The sequence below is a fragment of the Pteronotus mesoamericanus genome, unplaced genomic scaffold (genome assembly GCF_021234165.1).
Source record: "Pteronotus mesoamericanus isolate MK-2021 breed Mesoamerican mustached bat unplaced genomic scaffold, CSHL_Meso_final contig_269, whole genome shotgun sequence".
NCBI lineage: Eukaryota > Metazoa > Chordata > Mammalia > Chiroptera > Mormoopidae > Pteronotus > Pteronotus mesoamericanus.
Genome location: NW_026555114.1, coordinates 2,527,112 through 2,542,331, shown reverse-complemented (window position 1 = coordinate 2,542,331; position 15,220 = coordinate 2,527,112). Strand labels below are relative to the sequence as shown.

At 36.2% G+C, this 15,220-nt stretch overlaps 1 protein-coding gene across 3 annotated transcripts; it reads right to left on the bottom strand.

Annotated features, from left to right (window-relative positions):
- Positions 1-1,260: 1,260 nt before the first annotated feature.
- Positions 1,261-12,706, bottom strand: RNFT1 (ring finger protein, transmembrane 1). Of its 3 annotated transcripts, none has more exons than XM_054574857.1 (9): positions 12,563-12,706; positions 10,929-11,386; positions 10,661-10,737; positions 9,234-9,334; positions 7,706-7,859; positions 6,959-7,117; positions 6,198-6,263; positions 3,460-3,561; positions 1,261-2,831 (listed from the first exon to the last, which is right to left on the bottom strand). In XM_054574857.1, the coding sequence occupies exons 2-9, from the start codon at positions 11,329-11,331 to the stop codon at positions 2,697-2,699; spliced, it is 1,197 nt and encodes a 398-aa protein (XP_054430832.1). In that variant the 5' UTR covers positions 11,332-11,386; positions 12,563-12,706; the 3' UTR covers positions 1,261-2,696. The 3 variants fall into 3 exon arrangements, with proteins under 3 accessions (XP_054430832.1, XP_054430834.1, XP_054430833.1); XM_054574859.1 differs by having other exon boundaries at positions 1,261-2,790; XM_054574858.1 differs by having other exon boundaries at positions 10,929-11,383.
- Positions 12,707-15,220: the final 2,514 nt, after the last annotated feature.

The following is a 15,220-nucleotide window of genomic DNA, read 5'->3' as shown; positions in this document are numbered from 1 at the left end:
TATAGAAGTGATTTTTTATTATTATCCTAAGATAGGGAGAAATAACTATCAGGTGCACAAATAGTTTCAATAATTTTTTTCATTAACATGCCAGATATGTTCAGGTTCTCACATTTAATAAACTACAGTTGACCCTTGAACAACATGGTTTGAATTGCACATGTCAACTTACACGCAGAAATTTTTTCAATAAATACGTTTGGCCCTCCATATCTGTAGATGCAGAAGGCTTATTACAGAATCAAGTTATATGTGGATTTTGACGGGGGTTGGGGAGGTGGTGATGGTGCCCCTAATCCTCACATTGTTCAAGGATCAACTCTACTACATATGTGAGGAATGACATTTGTAAAACTCTGCTGAGAAATTGCAGCTACTTAAAATATTGAGTACTGGTTTTATCTATTAATATTACACATCTGTGATTTCCAAGTTGAACTGGTAGCTTATTTTTAAAAAAGCTCATGTGAAAAGTTATATGAAAGCTAGCCTCACATAAAAACACTAGGAATACTTTCTTATGCTAAGTCAAGTTTGTTCGGTTGTCAACTACATTTGATTATTTGATGTGTAAACTACAAAATAATGTGCACAAATTTGTTTTTAACTGTCTCAAACTGACTTGACTTTATAAAATATACAGTGGTGACTCTTAATGCTGATGAAACAATCTTTAAGAAGGTGTTATCTGAATTCACAGTATAGATGGGTCTTTGAATTCTTATTCCCATTTTTGAGGTGAAGGAGTAGAAGTAAAAAAATGCTTCCATTTCATCAGTGTCATTAGTGGATGGCATAGCTCTATTACATTTTTTCCCCTTTTAAATTCATATATGAAATGCTTTCTTATCCCCCCTCCCCCCTCAAAAAAACAGGAAAAAAAAACACAACCCTGTCCACTGGGCACCTCCTTTGTTATTAATTATATTAAGAAACAAAGCTATCTATATAGCTTTAGAGTAAGTAGGTATTGTACAATAATAGGGTTGAAGTAACCCATGCAATAAGATGCTATTCTTGAGTTTTTAACAAGTCAGCTTGTTTATCTTCACTCCCAAATTCTAATCCCAAATTGCCTTTCACGCACATCCCTTGTATGCCTCAGTAACTGTTAGGAAGGTGATATAAGGCCAAGTAAGCTGGTTTCAGTATTTGCAATGTTCTCAAATGAGATAATAGTTAAATATATAATCACTGAATGTATAGAACAGGTGTTTATAACCCGGCCATATATACCTCAGGGAAAATGTTAAAATGTTATTTTTAATTTCTTTTATTGTTATTCAATTACAGTTGTTGCCATTTTGCAAATTAGGGTAGCCATACAGGCATAGAAGTGACTTAACCTGTGGCTGGTGGGTCACGATCCTTATTAATCTTATATGTTGATTTAGCCTTTGTCTTACCAACACTGCAAATTTGTTTTCTACCTCAATGTAAGTTCTTCCCACTGTCTCTTTCTTGTGTTCAAATTGATAGATGGTAATCAAGAAAATGTGCAGAGGCCTAGTACTCTAAACTTAGATATAACCACCACTTCAGGCTTCTGTTACAGATATTGGTTCCCCCTTAGAAGTTTCAAGGGGAGAGTACCCAATCCCTTTTTCCGCCACACTACACCAACACTTAAGAGGCAAACCACACAATCCAAAGATTTTGGTTACCTCTGAGTGCAAGCTTTAGTCTCCCGGGTAATGGCGATTCAAGCATTAGATGCCAAAACTCTTCTGAAGAACGTAAGTTATAAGAGAAATTCTTTTCCAAGATTTGAGTTTGTCATGTTTGTTAAACTATTCAGATCATCATGAAGCCAGCTATTTGTAATCCATGTGAATTATTTTAATTATTAAAACATTTTTTATCCTCACCTGAGGACATGCTTATTGGTTTGAGAGGGAGGGGAAGGGATGGAGAGAGTGAGAGAAAAAAATTGATGTGAGAGAGAAACATCAATCAGTTGCCTCTGTTACATGCCCTGCCCAGGGACTGGACCTACAACCCAGGCACGTGCCCTGACCAGGAATCAAACTAGTGACTTTTTGGTTTACAGGATGATGCTCCAACCAACTGAGCCACACAAGCCAGGGCTCCATGTCAATTATTTTAATAGTTACTTCAAGATAGTCCATGGCACTATACAAAAAGCAAGATCATGAACTGATGGCAGGATTGTAGGTAAGAGGTCCACAAACAATAAATTAAATCATCGGTTTTCATCAATTGCTTGTCATACTACAGAGAATAATGCAGTATTAAAATATATCACCCTCAGTAAATCTTTACTTAGAAAATCTGATTATTACAAGTAAAATAGAGCATTTAAAACTTTCATTTAAAAATACAACTTCTATGAAAATTTTTAAGAATTTTCAGAATGGGAATTATAAAAGTCAATCCTAAAGAAAATTCTTTCAGATAATGTGTATCTTAAAATATTGAGAAAAATATTCTTTATTCTGAAAACAATGTTAGGAAAGAATACCTGAGTTCCTCTAAGAACTAGTTCTAATTATCCCATTGCTTTTTTGGTAACGTTAATAAGAAAACACAGTTTAACACTGCAAATAATTAGGATTCAATGTTGCATATGCATTAGGTTCAACATTACATATTTTTTAAAATATGGGGTTCATTAAATCTTTTGATAAACTGGACTACAACACTTCAGTGTTTTGTGGCTTAATAGTTTCTACAACTTAATATATTTGAAGGTGTGATGAAGTGGCTCCATCTTTCCATTTGTTTATACGGTCTGAAATCACAGTTCTGCACAGTGGACATGTCTTCTCTCTGTTAAACCATAAGGTAATGCACTCTTCACAAAATATATGCTGCAAGGGAATTAAGAACTACATTTTAAACTTGGTAACAGTTTTATTTTAAATTCATCACATTGAAGACAATCATACTCTTTAGAGCTGAAAGGGATTTTGAAGAGCACTAATCCCTTCATTTTACAAATTAGAAAACAGTAAGTATGACATTCCAGAATAAAGGTCACTAGTGTTCTTTTGCCTGTACTATCCATTTAATCACTTTTAATCAAATACAAGCTATCCCTAGGTGATAACTTTAAGATCAAGTATAGTTCCTTAATGGTTTAATAAATTCACTGAGAGTAATTGCCAAAGTACAGGAAAGGGCCTCACTCAATCCAATTAGAAATGCTGGTATTTAAGACTAGTGTCCAGTTATTAAAAATAGCATGTTTTTAAATCACATTGGTAACCAATCTGCCATTTGAATTACTTTTTCCCTTCACATACTCCTTTGCATAAAAATCATCAGAACATAGCTAGATTAAGCTAATCTACTAAACCCCTAACCACAAATAAGAAATTACTAGTATGTGCCCTGAATGCTACTTTCTGCTAAACATTTTTTCCCCTTATAACATAAATGTGACTTTTACAAGTCACAGAGAAGTGTTGTATTTAGGTTGCTTAAGAATATAATTACCTGACAGATGAGAAGAATTGGCTTTTGAAATTCAGCTTGACATATTGAACAAATATCATCCACATCTGAACACTGTCTCTTGCTGGCAGCCACTCCATAACTCTATGAAGATAAGAAGTTCTGTTCATCTACAAGTTTCTTTCCTGTTCTTCTAATATGTAGGTCATGCTGTGTTTCTCAGATCTACTTGGAACTAGGCACTTGAAACTCTCAAAGGGTGCAAATACTTCACATGCAGAACCATGTCTTGATGGACTGCATTAAGGTAAACTCATTAAATACATAATATGATGTTGAAAGGTTTTTAGATTCACTGGATTCCCGAATAATGACAGGGCTTCAAATTCAGCATGGATTCAACTGGCTTAAGAGCATAAGCAATCTGAAATATAAGTGTTATAAAATCTACATCAATGTAATTAGGTGACCCTGTATTGCCAAATTGAGCCCACTTATTATCTATGGTAGTGGTTCAAAAAAAGCCAATCCAGAGCTTGGGCTGCCTGAATGTAATTCATGTGGAGAGGTTGCTTTAAAAACAGATTTCTAGCCCTGGCTAGGTGGCTCTGTTGGTTAGACCATTGTCGCAATATACCAAGGTTGCAGGTTCGATTCCTGACCAGGGCACATACAAGAAACAACCAGTGAATGCATAAATAAATAGAACAACAAATCAATGTTTCTCACCCTTCCTTGCTCTAAAATCAATAAATAAAAAAAGTTAACAAAAACAGCAACAGACGCCTGTGCTCCTTACTGGAAATTGATTCACTAGGTCCAGACATACAGGGATGTGACAACAGGAATCTGTAATTCTTGTAAGCTTTCCAGGCGAGTTCAATGTGGAGAAGGTTTGGGGATGACTAAACAGTGTCCTACTATTAAATCTAAAAATAATTGTAGTTACTATTCTTAATGCAAAGAGCATTTAGTACTAGGAAAGGATGATAATTGCAAATATCACTTGGGTAGAGTTATACTGTCAAAATTAACTGACTAAACAATAATGCAATTTGAATTTCCCTTCTAAGGTTCTAAAAAATTTACTGATCTTTTTACAATCCTTGTAACTTCCTCACCAAATTCAGTAGAACTTAGTTATTAACTAGATGTGACAAAATATTACAAAGGAGATCTTTTTCTTTTTAGAAATAATGGGGAAAAGGTGGCTAAAGGAGTAAGAAGTTCAGTCAGTCATGGTAAAGAGAGCAAAGCATGACTTAATCTGAAGCTATGATCTAAACAACTTTTACTAAATATCAGGGGTTAACAAAATCAAACTAAGACAATGGATAAAAAATACTAAGATTTTTTTCAGGTTACTGATGGATGACCTTGGTGCCAGTTTCCCTTCAGTGTTATGTAGCAGAGTACACTGCAGATACGTAGGCTGATAAGCTTTTAAACTAGCACTTCGGCATTCTGCAGACTCGTTTCTTGATGGCGACTGCCATTGCCCTAGCAAAGTTAAGGAACGTAATATATACATGTCCAGGATATATGTTCGTACGAGACTCAGGAGTAAATTAAAGAGGGTTGATGACTGTGATATTCTCTCTGCTTCACAGAGAAAGTATCAAACTATTTTCACACAAGCCTTACCAGATTAATTAAAGTGGCTGATACATAATGAATTGAATTAACCTGACCAAAGCTGAATTCTCAATTATATTGTATCTTGCCTAAAGAACGAAGTCTGAATAGTATGCAGGAAAACTCATTACATTACTATATCTTAGGGACAGGGTACCTTGACCAGTTAGTATAGTCCACTTTGGAGATACAGTCCCCTTTTTTTTGTTTTTTCAACATACATTATCATGTTGGCATTCTTTTAGTCAGATGCCCTGAGTCCTGACCATGTAATTGTTTAAGTACCCAATGCACTGCAAAATTGAGAATCAAACTCTGAATACTGGTGACCACAAAGGCTATAAATAGCAAATCAGCCTATGACACCCTTTTGTCTGCAATTTGTAACATCAGTGGAATCACATAATAAGTTTTAGACTGGAGCCTCAATTTATTATATTCCATGCTATAAACTTATTTGTGCATATAGAGTTAAGTATCAGTGGGGAAATTTTTCCAGTAAGAAAACTGCAAGGGACATGATTTTTGGTAATGAGTTCTTTCATACAATAAATTACAGTGGAAGTCTTTTCATAGAAGCTGAATACAGAGTTAGTGGGAATACACAAAGATGCCATGTGTAGATTAAAAAAGAAAGTGGAACAAAAGTTCACAATGAGATATTTAAGGAGATGTTTATAAGCCCTTAAGAATGGCAAGTGTTTAGAAGGGGAAGAAGCACATTCAAATACAGAAACATTATATCAACTATCAGGTTTATCAGGTTAATGTATAAGTCAAGAAACTGATCATAGATACTCCTGAATCATTCTCATAGCTCTAAGTGCCAAATTACTAGAAAAGTTTTAAAAAATAAATTCACATTTGTAAAATTGCTGAATTCAAAATTAAAATGAAGAAAGGTTAAAAGTGCTTTTAAAAAATTATTTATTTATTTTAGAGAGGGAAGGGAGGGAGAAAGGGAGAGAAACAGTGTGTGGTTGCCTCTTGCGCTCCCCTCTATTGCAGACCTGACCTGCAACCCAGACATGTGCCCTAGACCGGGAATTCAACTAGTGACCGTGGTTAGCAGGCCAGCACTCAATTCACTGAGCCACAGCAGCCAGGGCGAAAGTGTTTTGTTAAATGATTTAAAAAGTACTTACTGGTCGTGTAAAAAATATTTGCAAAACCCGTCTGAAATTTCTTAGATGTCCAAAAAAGTCCAAAAGCTGAAAGAGGAAATTAAATTAGAGATTATTCATTAATTCAAAAAGCCCTATCTGCTAAACCCAGAGTTTCAAGCTAAGGTGCCATAATATCAAATACTGATGATAATAATGTTCATCGCATATCACAACTCATTATTTCAGTCTAAATATATTTAAAGCCAATTATGGAATTTTTACCTAATTTATAGATTTCGGCCAACTCAACCCCGCCTCCCCAAAGTAAATTTGAATACGTACAGGTACAATTTGGTCAAGAAAAATAAAAAGTTAACTATATCAGAGACAAGGCAATTTTACCTGGTTCATGTGTTTTTAACATTCAGATTTTATAGTTTCATAAAGTGATTAAGCTGAGGGGAAAAGGCATAGAAGAAACAGGATATAATACTCCACTAGTTTCAGAATTATGTGTATGACAGATGCTACTGTTAGAAATGGGTATTTCTATTCTACTCCTCCCTTCCCCAGGGCATAGATAAGCCATGCTATGTGGAAGTCCACTGCCCCAATAAAATGTGAGAACCACTGGATTAAGATAAAGACATATTTCCATTTCTCCATGTCTAACTAGATATACAACTTATGTCCAACTAGTGAAGGAAGATAAATTGTAAAACAGTTAAAAAAGCAACAGTAAATAAAATCTGTAATCATCATGTGAATCATACAATGATAAGATTAATAATATTACCTACTTTTAATATGAGGTAGAGTAAAGCCAGCAGTATCCCAAGACTCCTTCTAGTTATATTACCAAACTCTCCATAACTTAGAAGGTAACGAAACCAAACTGGTATGGGAACAAAAGTTCGGTAATACTGACATAGTTCTTCTAAAAGCATATACCAGTAACCCTAAAAAGAGAGGGAAAAGAAAACATATAGTTTACCCATGCTACTTGTATATATTACACAATACATTATTTTGGAGTGAGAACATGATGAGTATAGGAAACAATCACAACTATAAATTAATCTTCATAATGATAATGGTTATGACTGACAATTTCAACCTGGTTCTCACATATTATAGTCACTGATTGGTTTGTTTTCAAAGAATTTCCAAAGAATGACAGTGAAAATGTTTTATGTATACTACAAGTGAAACTTATGTATGTATGTTTTTGCTGATAACAAAATCTTTTTTTTTTAGTTTTTACTGAATATGGGAAAAACACTGAATAACAGTACATAGTCAATTAATTGATAATGCCCTGAACTAGAACAACAGTACAAATCTAAATAATATTTTCCATATATGATGTGGGAATTGATTTTTTAGATGATTCTGAAGCAAATATAATTCTGACTTTTTAAATAGATTTATATTATGGTTCACGTCTTTGAGCAAATGGTTGCTATTCTGAGATAATAAAATTAGGCTGAGACTAGCATTAATGTGGTTTGCTAATATTGTACCAACAAAACATGTTAGTTTCTTACCTTGGATTTAAAAGGTGTGATGAAAGAAGGCACCAATAAAATAAGGCATTTTAAGCCCATGCAGAGGAATTTCAGAATGAAGTCTGTAATTCCAACAATCCAAAGTACTTCCCAGAAACTTGAATGGTCCAAAGTAGGATTTAAAAAAATTAAGCTACCAGGAGAAAAACATCAAAACTTTAACAGAGCAACATACAAAGGTATTCATATGGGCTTTTAATTTGCTAATGAATTTTTATTTTGATGTGTAAAAAATATGAATATGAAGTTAGAGTTCATATAAACAAGATAATTTCACTTATTTTAAAGAGATTTTTAAAAATGTTTGAATTTCAGATATTTTCTCCATAGTATAAAGAACAGAACAGTCTTCCTAACTTGTCATGGTTGTTACCTTTCTAGCCTGTAATCTAAAAAAATTCATTAATATTAGATATCAAACATTCTCTCAACCAACTCTAATCAGGAGTCCATTCCCTTCTTTTCACTGAATTTTTTATCTAGATCACTAACTCCCTCATCTTGCTAATTCAAAGGTCATGTCTCTTTTTCAGTTTCCTTTCCTCAATTATTTTCTTCCTAGACTTCTAACACTACACTCCCTACTTGTTCTCTTTTGTGACTGATGATAGTTCCTTCTTAAGTTTCCTTTGTTGCACATGTGGGCAGGCCCAGTCCAGGGCCGTCTTCTCCAACTACTTTCCTGGTTAGTCTTGGTTTTAAAGATATCAATCATATGCTGATAACACCAAAATTTATAGCCCTAATCTCATGACATATATCTATGATCACTTTCTTACAAGTTCTACATGGCCTCTCAAATTTAATATGTTCAAAACAAAATTATGGATTTCCCCCTAAAAACCAGCTACTTTCCCAGTCTTTCCGAGCCTAGTAAATGGTACCACCATCTAGCCAGTTGCTTATACTAAAATCCCAGGTGTCATCCTTATTTTACTCCTCTACCTACCCACCCAATCCAATCTGAGTGATATTAGCTCCACCTACAAACTATATCCAAGATTGTCCACATCTCTCCTACACTTCTAATTATCTGATTAAACCCAAAAATTCAGAACACTTCCATCTAGTAGTTGTTAAGATGAAAACTTAACTACTGTCCTTTAGCAAGTCATCTCCTTACTCCCAGAAACAAAGATCAAGTGTTATCACACAATGTGTGTATATATATATTAAAATATCATGTTGTACAACTTAAATATATTTTTGTCCAAAATAAATAAAAATAATAAAAAAGACCATCACCAATATAAGTAAATTGTACTTAATAACTACTGGTTATAGAAATACAAATTTAAGTATCAAATATCAAATATTTATTGAGCATCTGCCAGGAGCCAAGGCACTGGGTATACAAATCTGAGTAAGTCACTTACAGCTTTCAGTCTTGAAAGGAGACAGGTAAAAATTGAACTCTAACAATAAGTATGTGCAAATAAAATATAGGCAAAGTGCAAAGGAATATATTACATAAAAAATGTGATTGTGTACTTGGACCTCTAATTACCTGTGATAAAGTGACTGAGAATGAAAGGTGTAATATAAAAGAACAGAAGATCCTGCTAAGAATACCAGTAACCAAGCACACTGAATCTTTGAGCACCTTTCCTGAAAAATAAATAATTTTATAATTTGTTACTTTGGATTATGCCAGAATTTTAAATATCATTTTTACTTTAATGGCTAATGTATTAACTTAAAATGTTTTACTAGATAATTAAACTTATTAAAAACATAGAATGTTAAATTGTACATCATCACACTCCTTTATATATCTTTAGTGAGTAAAACAGAACTCATATTTAAACATATTTTTAAAATACAAGTTACTTCATTGTATAAAAATACATTACCTATGTTTCAAAGAAGCCAAATCTACAGGCTGACACAGGACCCACCCAAATGCAAGCTTTACCTCCGCAGCTCCCTATTTTTGTCTCCCTGACAAAATAAAATGTTTAAAAATGGCATTTAAGCTACCAGGGTTTATAATTTTTAGATACTCAGACATCAATAAGAATTTAATAAGGTAATTTGTTTTTTAAAATTAAGTTTTTAATTTTTTAAAAAAGATTTTATTTGCTTATTTTTAGAAAGAGGGAAAGGGAGGTTGATTGATATGTGAGAGGTACATTGATAGGTTGCTTCTCGAAGGCCCTCAGCTGGGGAACTGGCCTGAAACCCAGGCATGTGCCCTGACTGGGAACCAACAGGTGACCTTTTGATCTGCACGCTGGTGCTCAATCCACTGAGCCACACCAGCCAGGCCTAAAATTAAGTTTTGATTACTAATTTAATTAAAAGTTTTACTAGCATTAAACCCTGAATTAAATTTTTAATAGTTTGATAGGTTCTAACTACAAATTTCTAGGTAAAAATTCATGATCCTTTATACAGATACTGCCCTTTAAAGTTGCTTGAAGGTGAAATTCTATAAACTAATCCTGGTTTTTCCAATAATTTATATGAATATCACTCTTATAATTTATGCTAGGGAAAAGCTTCTTGAGTTTAATTTTCTTCAAATAAGAGAGATGTAAATAGTTCAATACCCATTTATTCAATGTACATTTTGTTTACTTTAAATCTGACAGTACAATAGCTAAAATTTCTAATGACAATTATATTATTGTGGTTCAACTATCTCATAAAATATGAAGGCACTCGACAGATCACATCAAATAGAGCATTCTAAACTTTTTAATCCTTCTGTCCAGTTTTTCTTTATCAGGAACACAACTTACAAAGATTACTAAGGTGAAACAATTCAGATAATTTATGCCATGTCATTTAGATAACAAAACTTAATATATTATAGATGTTAACAATATATTTAAATTTGTCAAACTCTCTTAATTCCTATTTCACTCAAATATGAGTACATAATCTACAGAGAAACATTTAGTAATTTTTTTAGTTGTTGGTTATACTTACTCTTAGAAAAACCTGATTTACAATGCTTTTGTTTGCATACATAAAAGTTGTAAGCAGTCCAATTCCAAGAGAAATTCCTGTTAGATAATAAGTTCCAGTTAATTGCAAGAAAAATAATCGAGCCAACACAATGACATGAATTTAAAGGAAACATTTACAATTTTAAAAGCTAGCAGAAAATAAGTAACTAAAATACATAAGTTAAAGTAGGTTACCAATAAATACTGAATTTATCAATGAAACAATTCAGTATTTTATTATACCCTACCTGTTATATGCTGCATAACAAGTTTGACACCCAGAATCAGAATGTATGGAAGACTTTTTTGCAGCCACTTGAAGAGATACTGGAATTCTGAGAAGGAGTTGCTACTGTGATCTCCAGATTCCATGGAAGTATCATCAGGCTGCCCTGCTTCGTTATGGGAGTGATTCCGTAAGCGACTATGTACACATCCATGTGTACAGCCTTGGATACCTGACCTTGTACTTCTGGAGCTTCGGTTTTCAGCACATTCTTTAGGTATGGAGTTTATTTGAATATGCACATCTCCAGAATGAAGACAAGAACTTTCTCCTGTCAATCTTGTGTGGACACATTGGGAGGCTGAGGCATCCTCACTGCCTGCAGCTCCTGGAGGACTGTGCAATTGGCTACAGTTGGCTTGCATGACCCTTGAATACTTTTTCTGTGATCCAGATTTCTTTGCTGCAGGTCTCTGTCTTCTGAAAATCAGAGCAGAAAATATTCTAAGCGAACAGTTCACTAAAGGAGAGGCTGATAATCACAGATAAATTATTTTCAGGTTATCTTTCACTTGTTACTAGACTCCTCCCTTAATGCCAAGGCTCAGCTGCCCTACACAAACTATATTTTAGGGAACATCTGCTATAAAAGAAGTTGAACTTCTGATGCCTCCAGCTCTCTAGTGAGAAGCAATCAGCAAAATAGAGTATGTGTGCCCCATAGATATGAATAATCTGAGCACTAGTACTCATTCATATTTTAATACTTCAGTGCATTTACTCTGCCCACCAAGAGCAGTTGTGTTTCCAATGCAGATACAACATTTCCTAAGAATCATATTTTTTTAATGCTTGGAAAGTCTAGGGAGGAAAAAAGTCAATGCCTTACTAAGTATCATCATGGAGAACTAATAAACATTTCACTTAGGTGACCTACACTTGTTTCATGCTGAAACAGCTTTCCCAATGGTAATAACAAGGCTTCCAGTAAATACCAAGAGTTATTACCTCTCCCACCCCAAATATTACCCAAATATCTTTAAGTTAGGGAGACTTGGCGAGTCACCATTTAATTACTAGGTAACTCTAGTCTTAATAAGTATAGTAACACAGTCTGCCCATTAAAAATGCCATCACGGCGCGGGGGGGTGGTGTGTGTGTGTGGGGGGGGGTGTCACGAAAGAGGACACCGGCAGGAAAGGATCCCTAAGATGACCAGTAGAGCAGCCTTCGAGGATGCCAGCCTGGCTTTTCTGTAGGAGGAAACAAGGATCAACGGCAGGTCATTCTATTTCATCCCTAGGTTTTAATTTTTTTTTTCCCAGTTACTGTCCGGAGGTTTGGGTTTTAGTTTCTTTCACTAAAAGTTTTCACCGATACTCCGATGTCACGGTTGCTACTTATTTCCTCAAACCTCTGAGGACTGACGTTGGACGCAACAGTTTCAGTGTCTTTTCCATGAATAAAAACATAGAACCCGCCCACTTTCCAACATGCAAGAACAAGAAAGGGGAGAAGGAAGGAAGAAAAACGCAAACAACTCTTCCGGAATCCCCAGGACAGAATTTTCCACCCACGTTCGAGCTTCGAGTGTCTCAGTTATTCTCCCCAGAGCCCATTCACCGCGGCTTCCCCCGCCTTTCCCCAAGGCCTCACCTCTCATGACGATGAGCGGACAGAGCCGCTGGCCGCGATTGCAGAACGAGAGAGAGATGTGGCCTTACGGCCCTCCGTCTGGGCCATCACCTTCAAACCCCAGTGCCAGCTACCCCGGCCCAGTTCGGAGGCGGAGGCGGCGGCGGCGGCGGCGCGCGCGCTCCCAGGACGTCCTCACGCGCGCGTGCCCGTCCCCGTGCAACGCGTTGAGGGGCGCGGCGAGCAGGTTGCCCTGCGGGCACCTAGCAGCTTAGGGTGTTGGCTTGTTGGGGGGGTGGCGGGGGGCTTGGGCTGCACCTGAGAAGGCATCCTGAGGTTCAGGCGTCTACATTAAACAAAACTACTGACACATGTATGCACATGTATGGGACACCTGCCATACATACACCTTGTGGACAACTTAAGGTTAAAAATGTTTTGGCTTCGAGACCCTGCCTTCGGAGGAGGGGCCTAAAGTCGGGGACGTCCTAGTCCCGCCTCTGGCTCATACCGAGGGTCCCAGGCCCACCCTCCGGAGGCTGCCCATCCCGCTGACCCCAATTCACGCTTGCCTCGGGGGACGGGATTTGGAGGAGCCACGTTGGCCAAGGGTTCTGCGCGTCCCTGGGCGGAGCGAGAGCATTAGGGTTTCCGCATTCGGGTTCCGTGAGCCTGACTCCTGGCCTAGTTGTGGCTGGAGGTGGCGAAGGTTAAGCTGATCAGGGTTTTCCTTGCAATCCCGAAGTTGCGCTGTGCGAACTGGGCCCTGCCCAAACCTGAGGGGAACAGAAGCAAAGAGAAGTGGCGGGGAGTGTAGGCAAGGGTGGACCTTGAAATGAGAGTTTAAAAACTTTGTGCGGGGTATAGGGAACTCTGTACTGTCTTCACTGTAATTCTGTTAGCGTAAATCTGTTCTAAAACAAAGAGTTTATTAAGAAAAAGCTTAAGCAAATGAAATAAACAGAAGACTTCTGCCACTTGTTCCCCAGGCTAACAGTATTTTAAAGGATAATAAATGTATTCCATGAATCTCCCCTGCCCTCCACAACCACCCATGGCTTTTCCATTCTGAACTTTATGCTTTTAATTTATAGACATTCATGTCAAGTAAATACCTCTTGATAGCCTTCCCACAGGTCTTTAAATTTTCTATTCCGTGTGGACTGACTACTTAGATAAGGGGTTCAGTCTTTCTCTTCACTAAAGAGGAGTAGTTTGCATACAAATACACACTTAATGAGTTGAATATCTAATGGAAAGAGTGATACTTTGTCTTTTTATTGGTCACTACATGATGTAAAATCATTCACGACAGTTTTACCCTAGTTCACTGCTGTGTGATTTTTGAGGCGCCTGAACCATGACATTGTTTGTATTTTATTTTCTCCTGTATCAGTAAAACCAAATCCACTGTTTAACTTCAATTATCTGCTTTGACACTGTGCTTAAATCAAATTAGTTCTGTTACCAAACCATTTTTTTTTTGGTTAGGTAAAGCACATTTCCCCTCTCAGCCAGTATTAGACCTGCTTTTCACTATCGATTAAGATACTAGCTTATTTTTGTTTGTTTGTTTGTTTGGTATTCCTAAATCTCCATGAATGTAAGTCTTTGCTAATGTTTGTCTTCCCAACGAATTAGGTTTCTGGGTCAGTGAGGCAGCCTTAGTCCTTTTGGGCTTCAATATTATAGACTGGGTGGCTTATAAAAAACAAATTTATTTCCCGCAGTTTGGGAGCCTGGGAAGTCCAAGATGAAGACGCCAGCAGATTTGGTGTCCGGTGAGTACCAGCTTCCTGGTTCATAGACAACTGTGGTTTTGTTTTGTTTTGTTTTGTTTTCCTTTTTACTCAAATGTGGTCTTTTTGCTCCGTCCTCACACATGGTGGAAGGGTAGAGGGAGCTCTTTGTAATATTTTTAGAAAGGCTCTAATCTCATTTAAGGAGGCTCTGCCCTCATGACCTAATCACCTACCCCCACCTCCTAATACTATCACATTGTGGGTTAGGATTTTGACATGTGATGGGGGGACAGTTAGAATTTTGACAGTTTGTGGGGGACACAAATATTTGGTCTGTAACAAAGGCTGAGGGCAAAGCTCTGGGCTGAAGTGAATTTTCAAGGAGACTTACTTGTATATATTCTGTCATGTCAACTACAACATGGGTATTTTTCTTTTAAACTTTAAAATGTATGAGAATTTAGGAAACAAAATAGAGACTCAGTCCCATGTAATCTAGCTACAGCCACAGCGGGGCATCCGTATGTTTTAGTATATTAATAATTTTTATTAATGTAATTTGGTACATTTGTGAATTAAGTACATTTGTATACCTTAACCTAATGTTTAAATTCTTGTTTTAACATATTCATAACACTTTGAAGGTATATTAGTAAAAAGTACTCAGTACTCAGTAAGAAGCACTGAGTTGATGACAAGATTTGACAGTGACAAGCTTGTCTGTCACTTTCTACAGTGTTCTTTCCACTGGCATCTAAAATGTTGGAAATGGATATTTAATTAATTAAAAAAAGCATTTACTGAGTACTTAATATCAAAAATTGTACAAGATGTTGGATAAATAAATATTAAAAAAGACATAATCCCCACCCCACAGGTCTCCAAGAAATAATTATAGTATATTGGAATAAACTCTATAATTGAAGATTATTTAGGA

What these genes read in the sequence shown, in the direction of transcription:
- RNFT1 (XM_054574857.1), bottom strand. Translation starts at nt 11,331, where the DNA reads ATGCAAGCCAACTGTAGCCAATTGCACAGTCCTCCAGGAGCTGCAGGC. An exon ending in TGTTATGCAGCATATAACAG is followed by an intron (nt 10,738 to 10,928) that starts GTAGGGTATAAT and finishes ATTATCTAACAG; the next exon opens with GAATTTCTCTTGGAATTGGA. An exon ending in TACTCTACCTCATATTAAAA is followed by an intron (nt 6,264 to 6,958) that starts GTAGGTAATATT and finishes TTCCTCTTTCAG; the next exon opens with CTTTTGGACTTTTTTGGACA.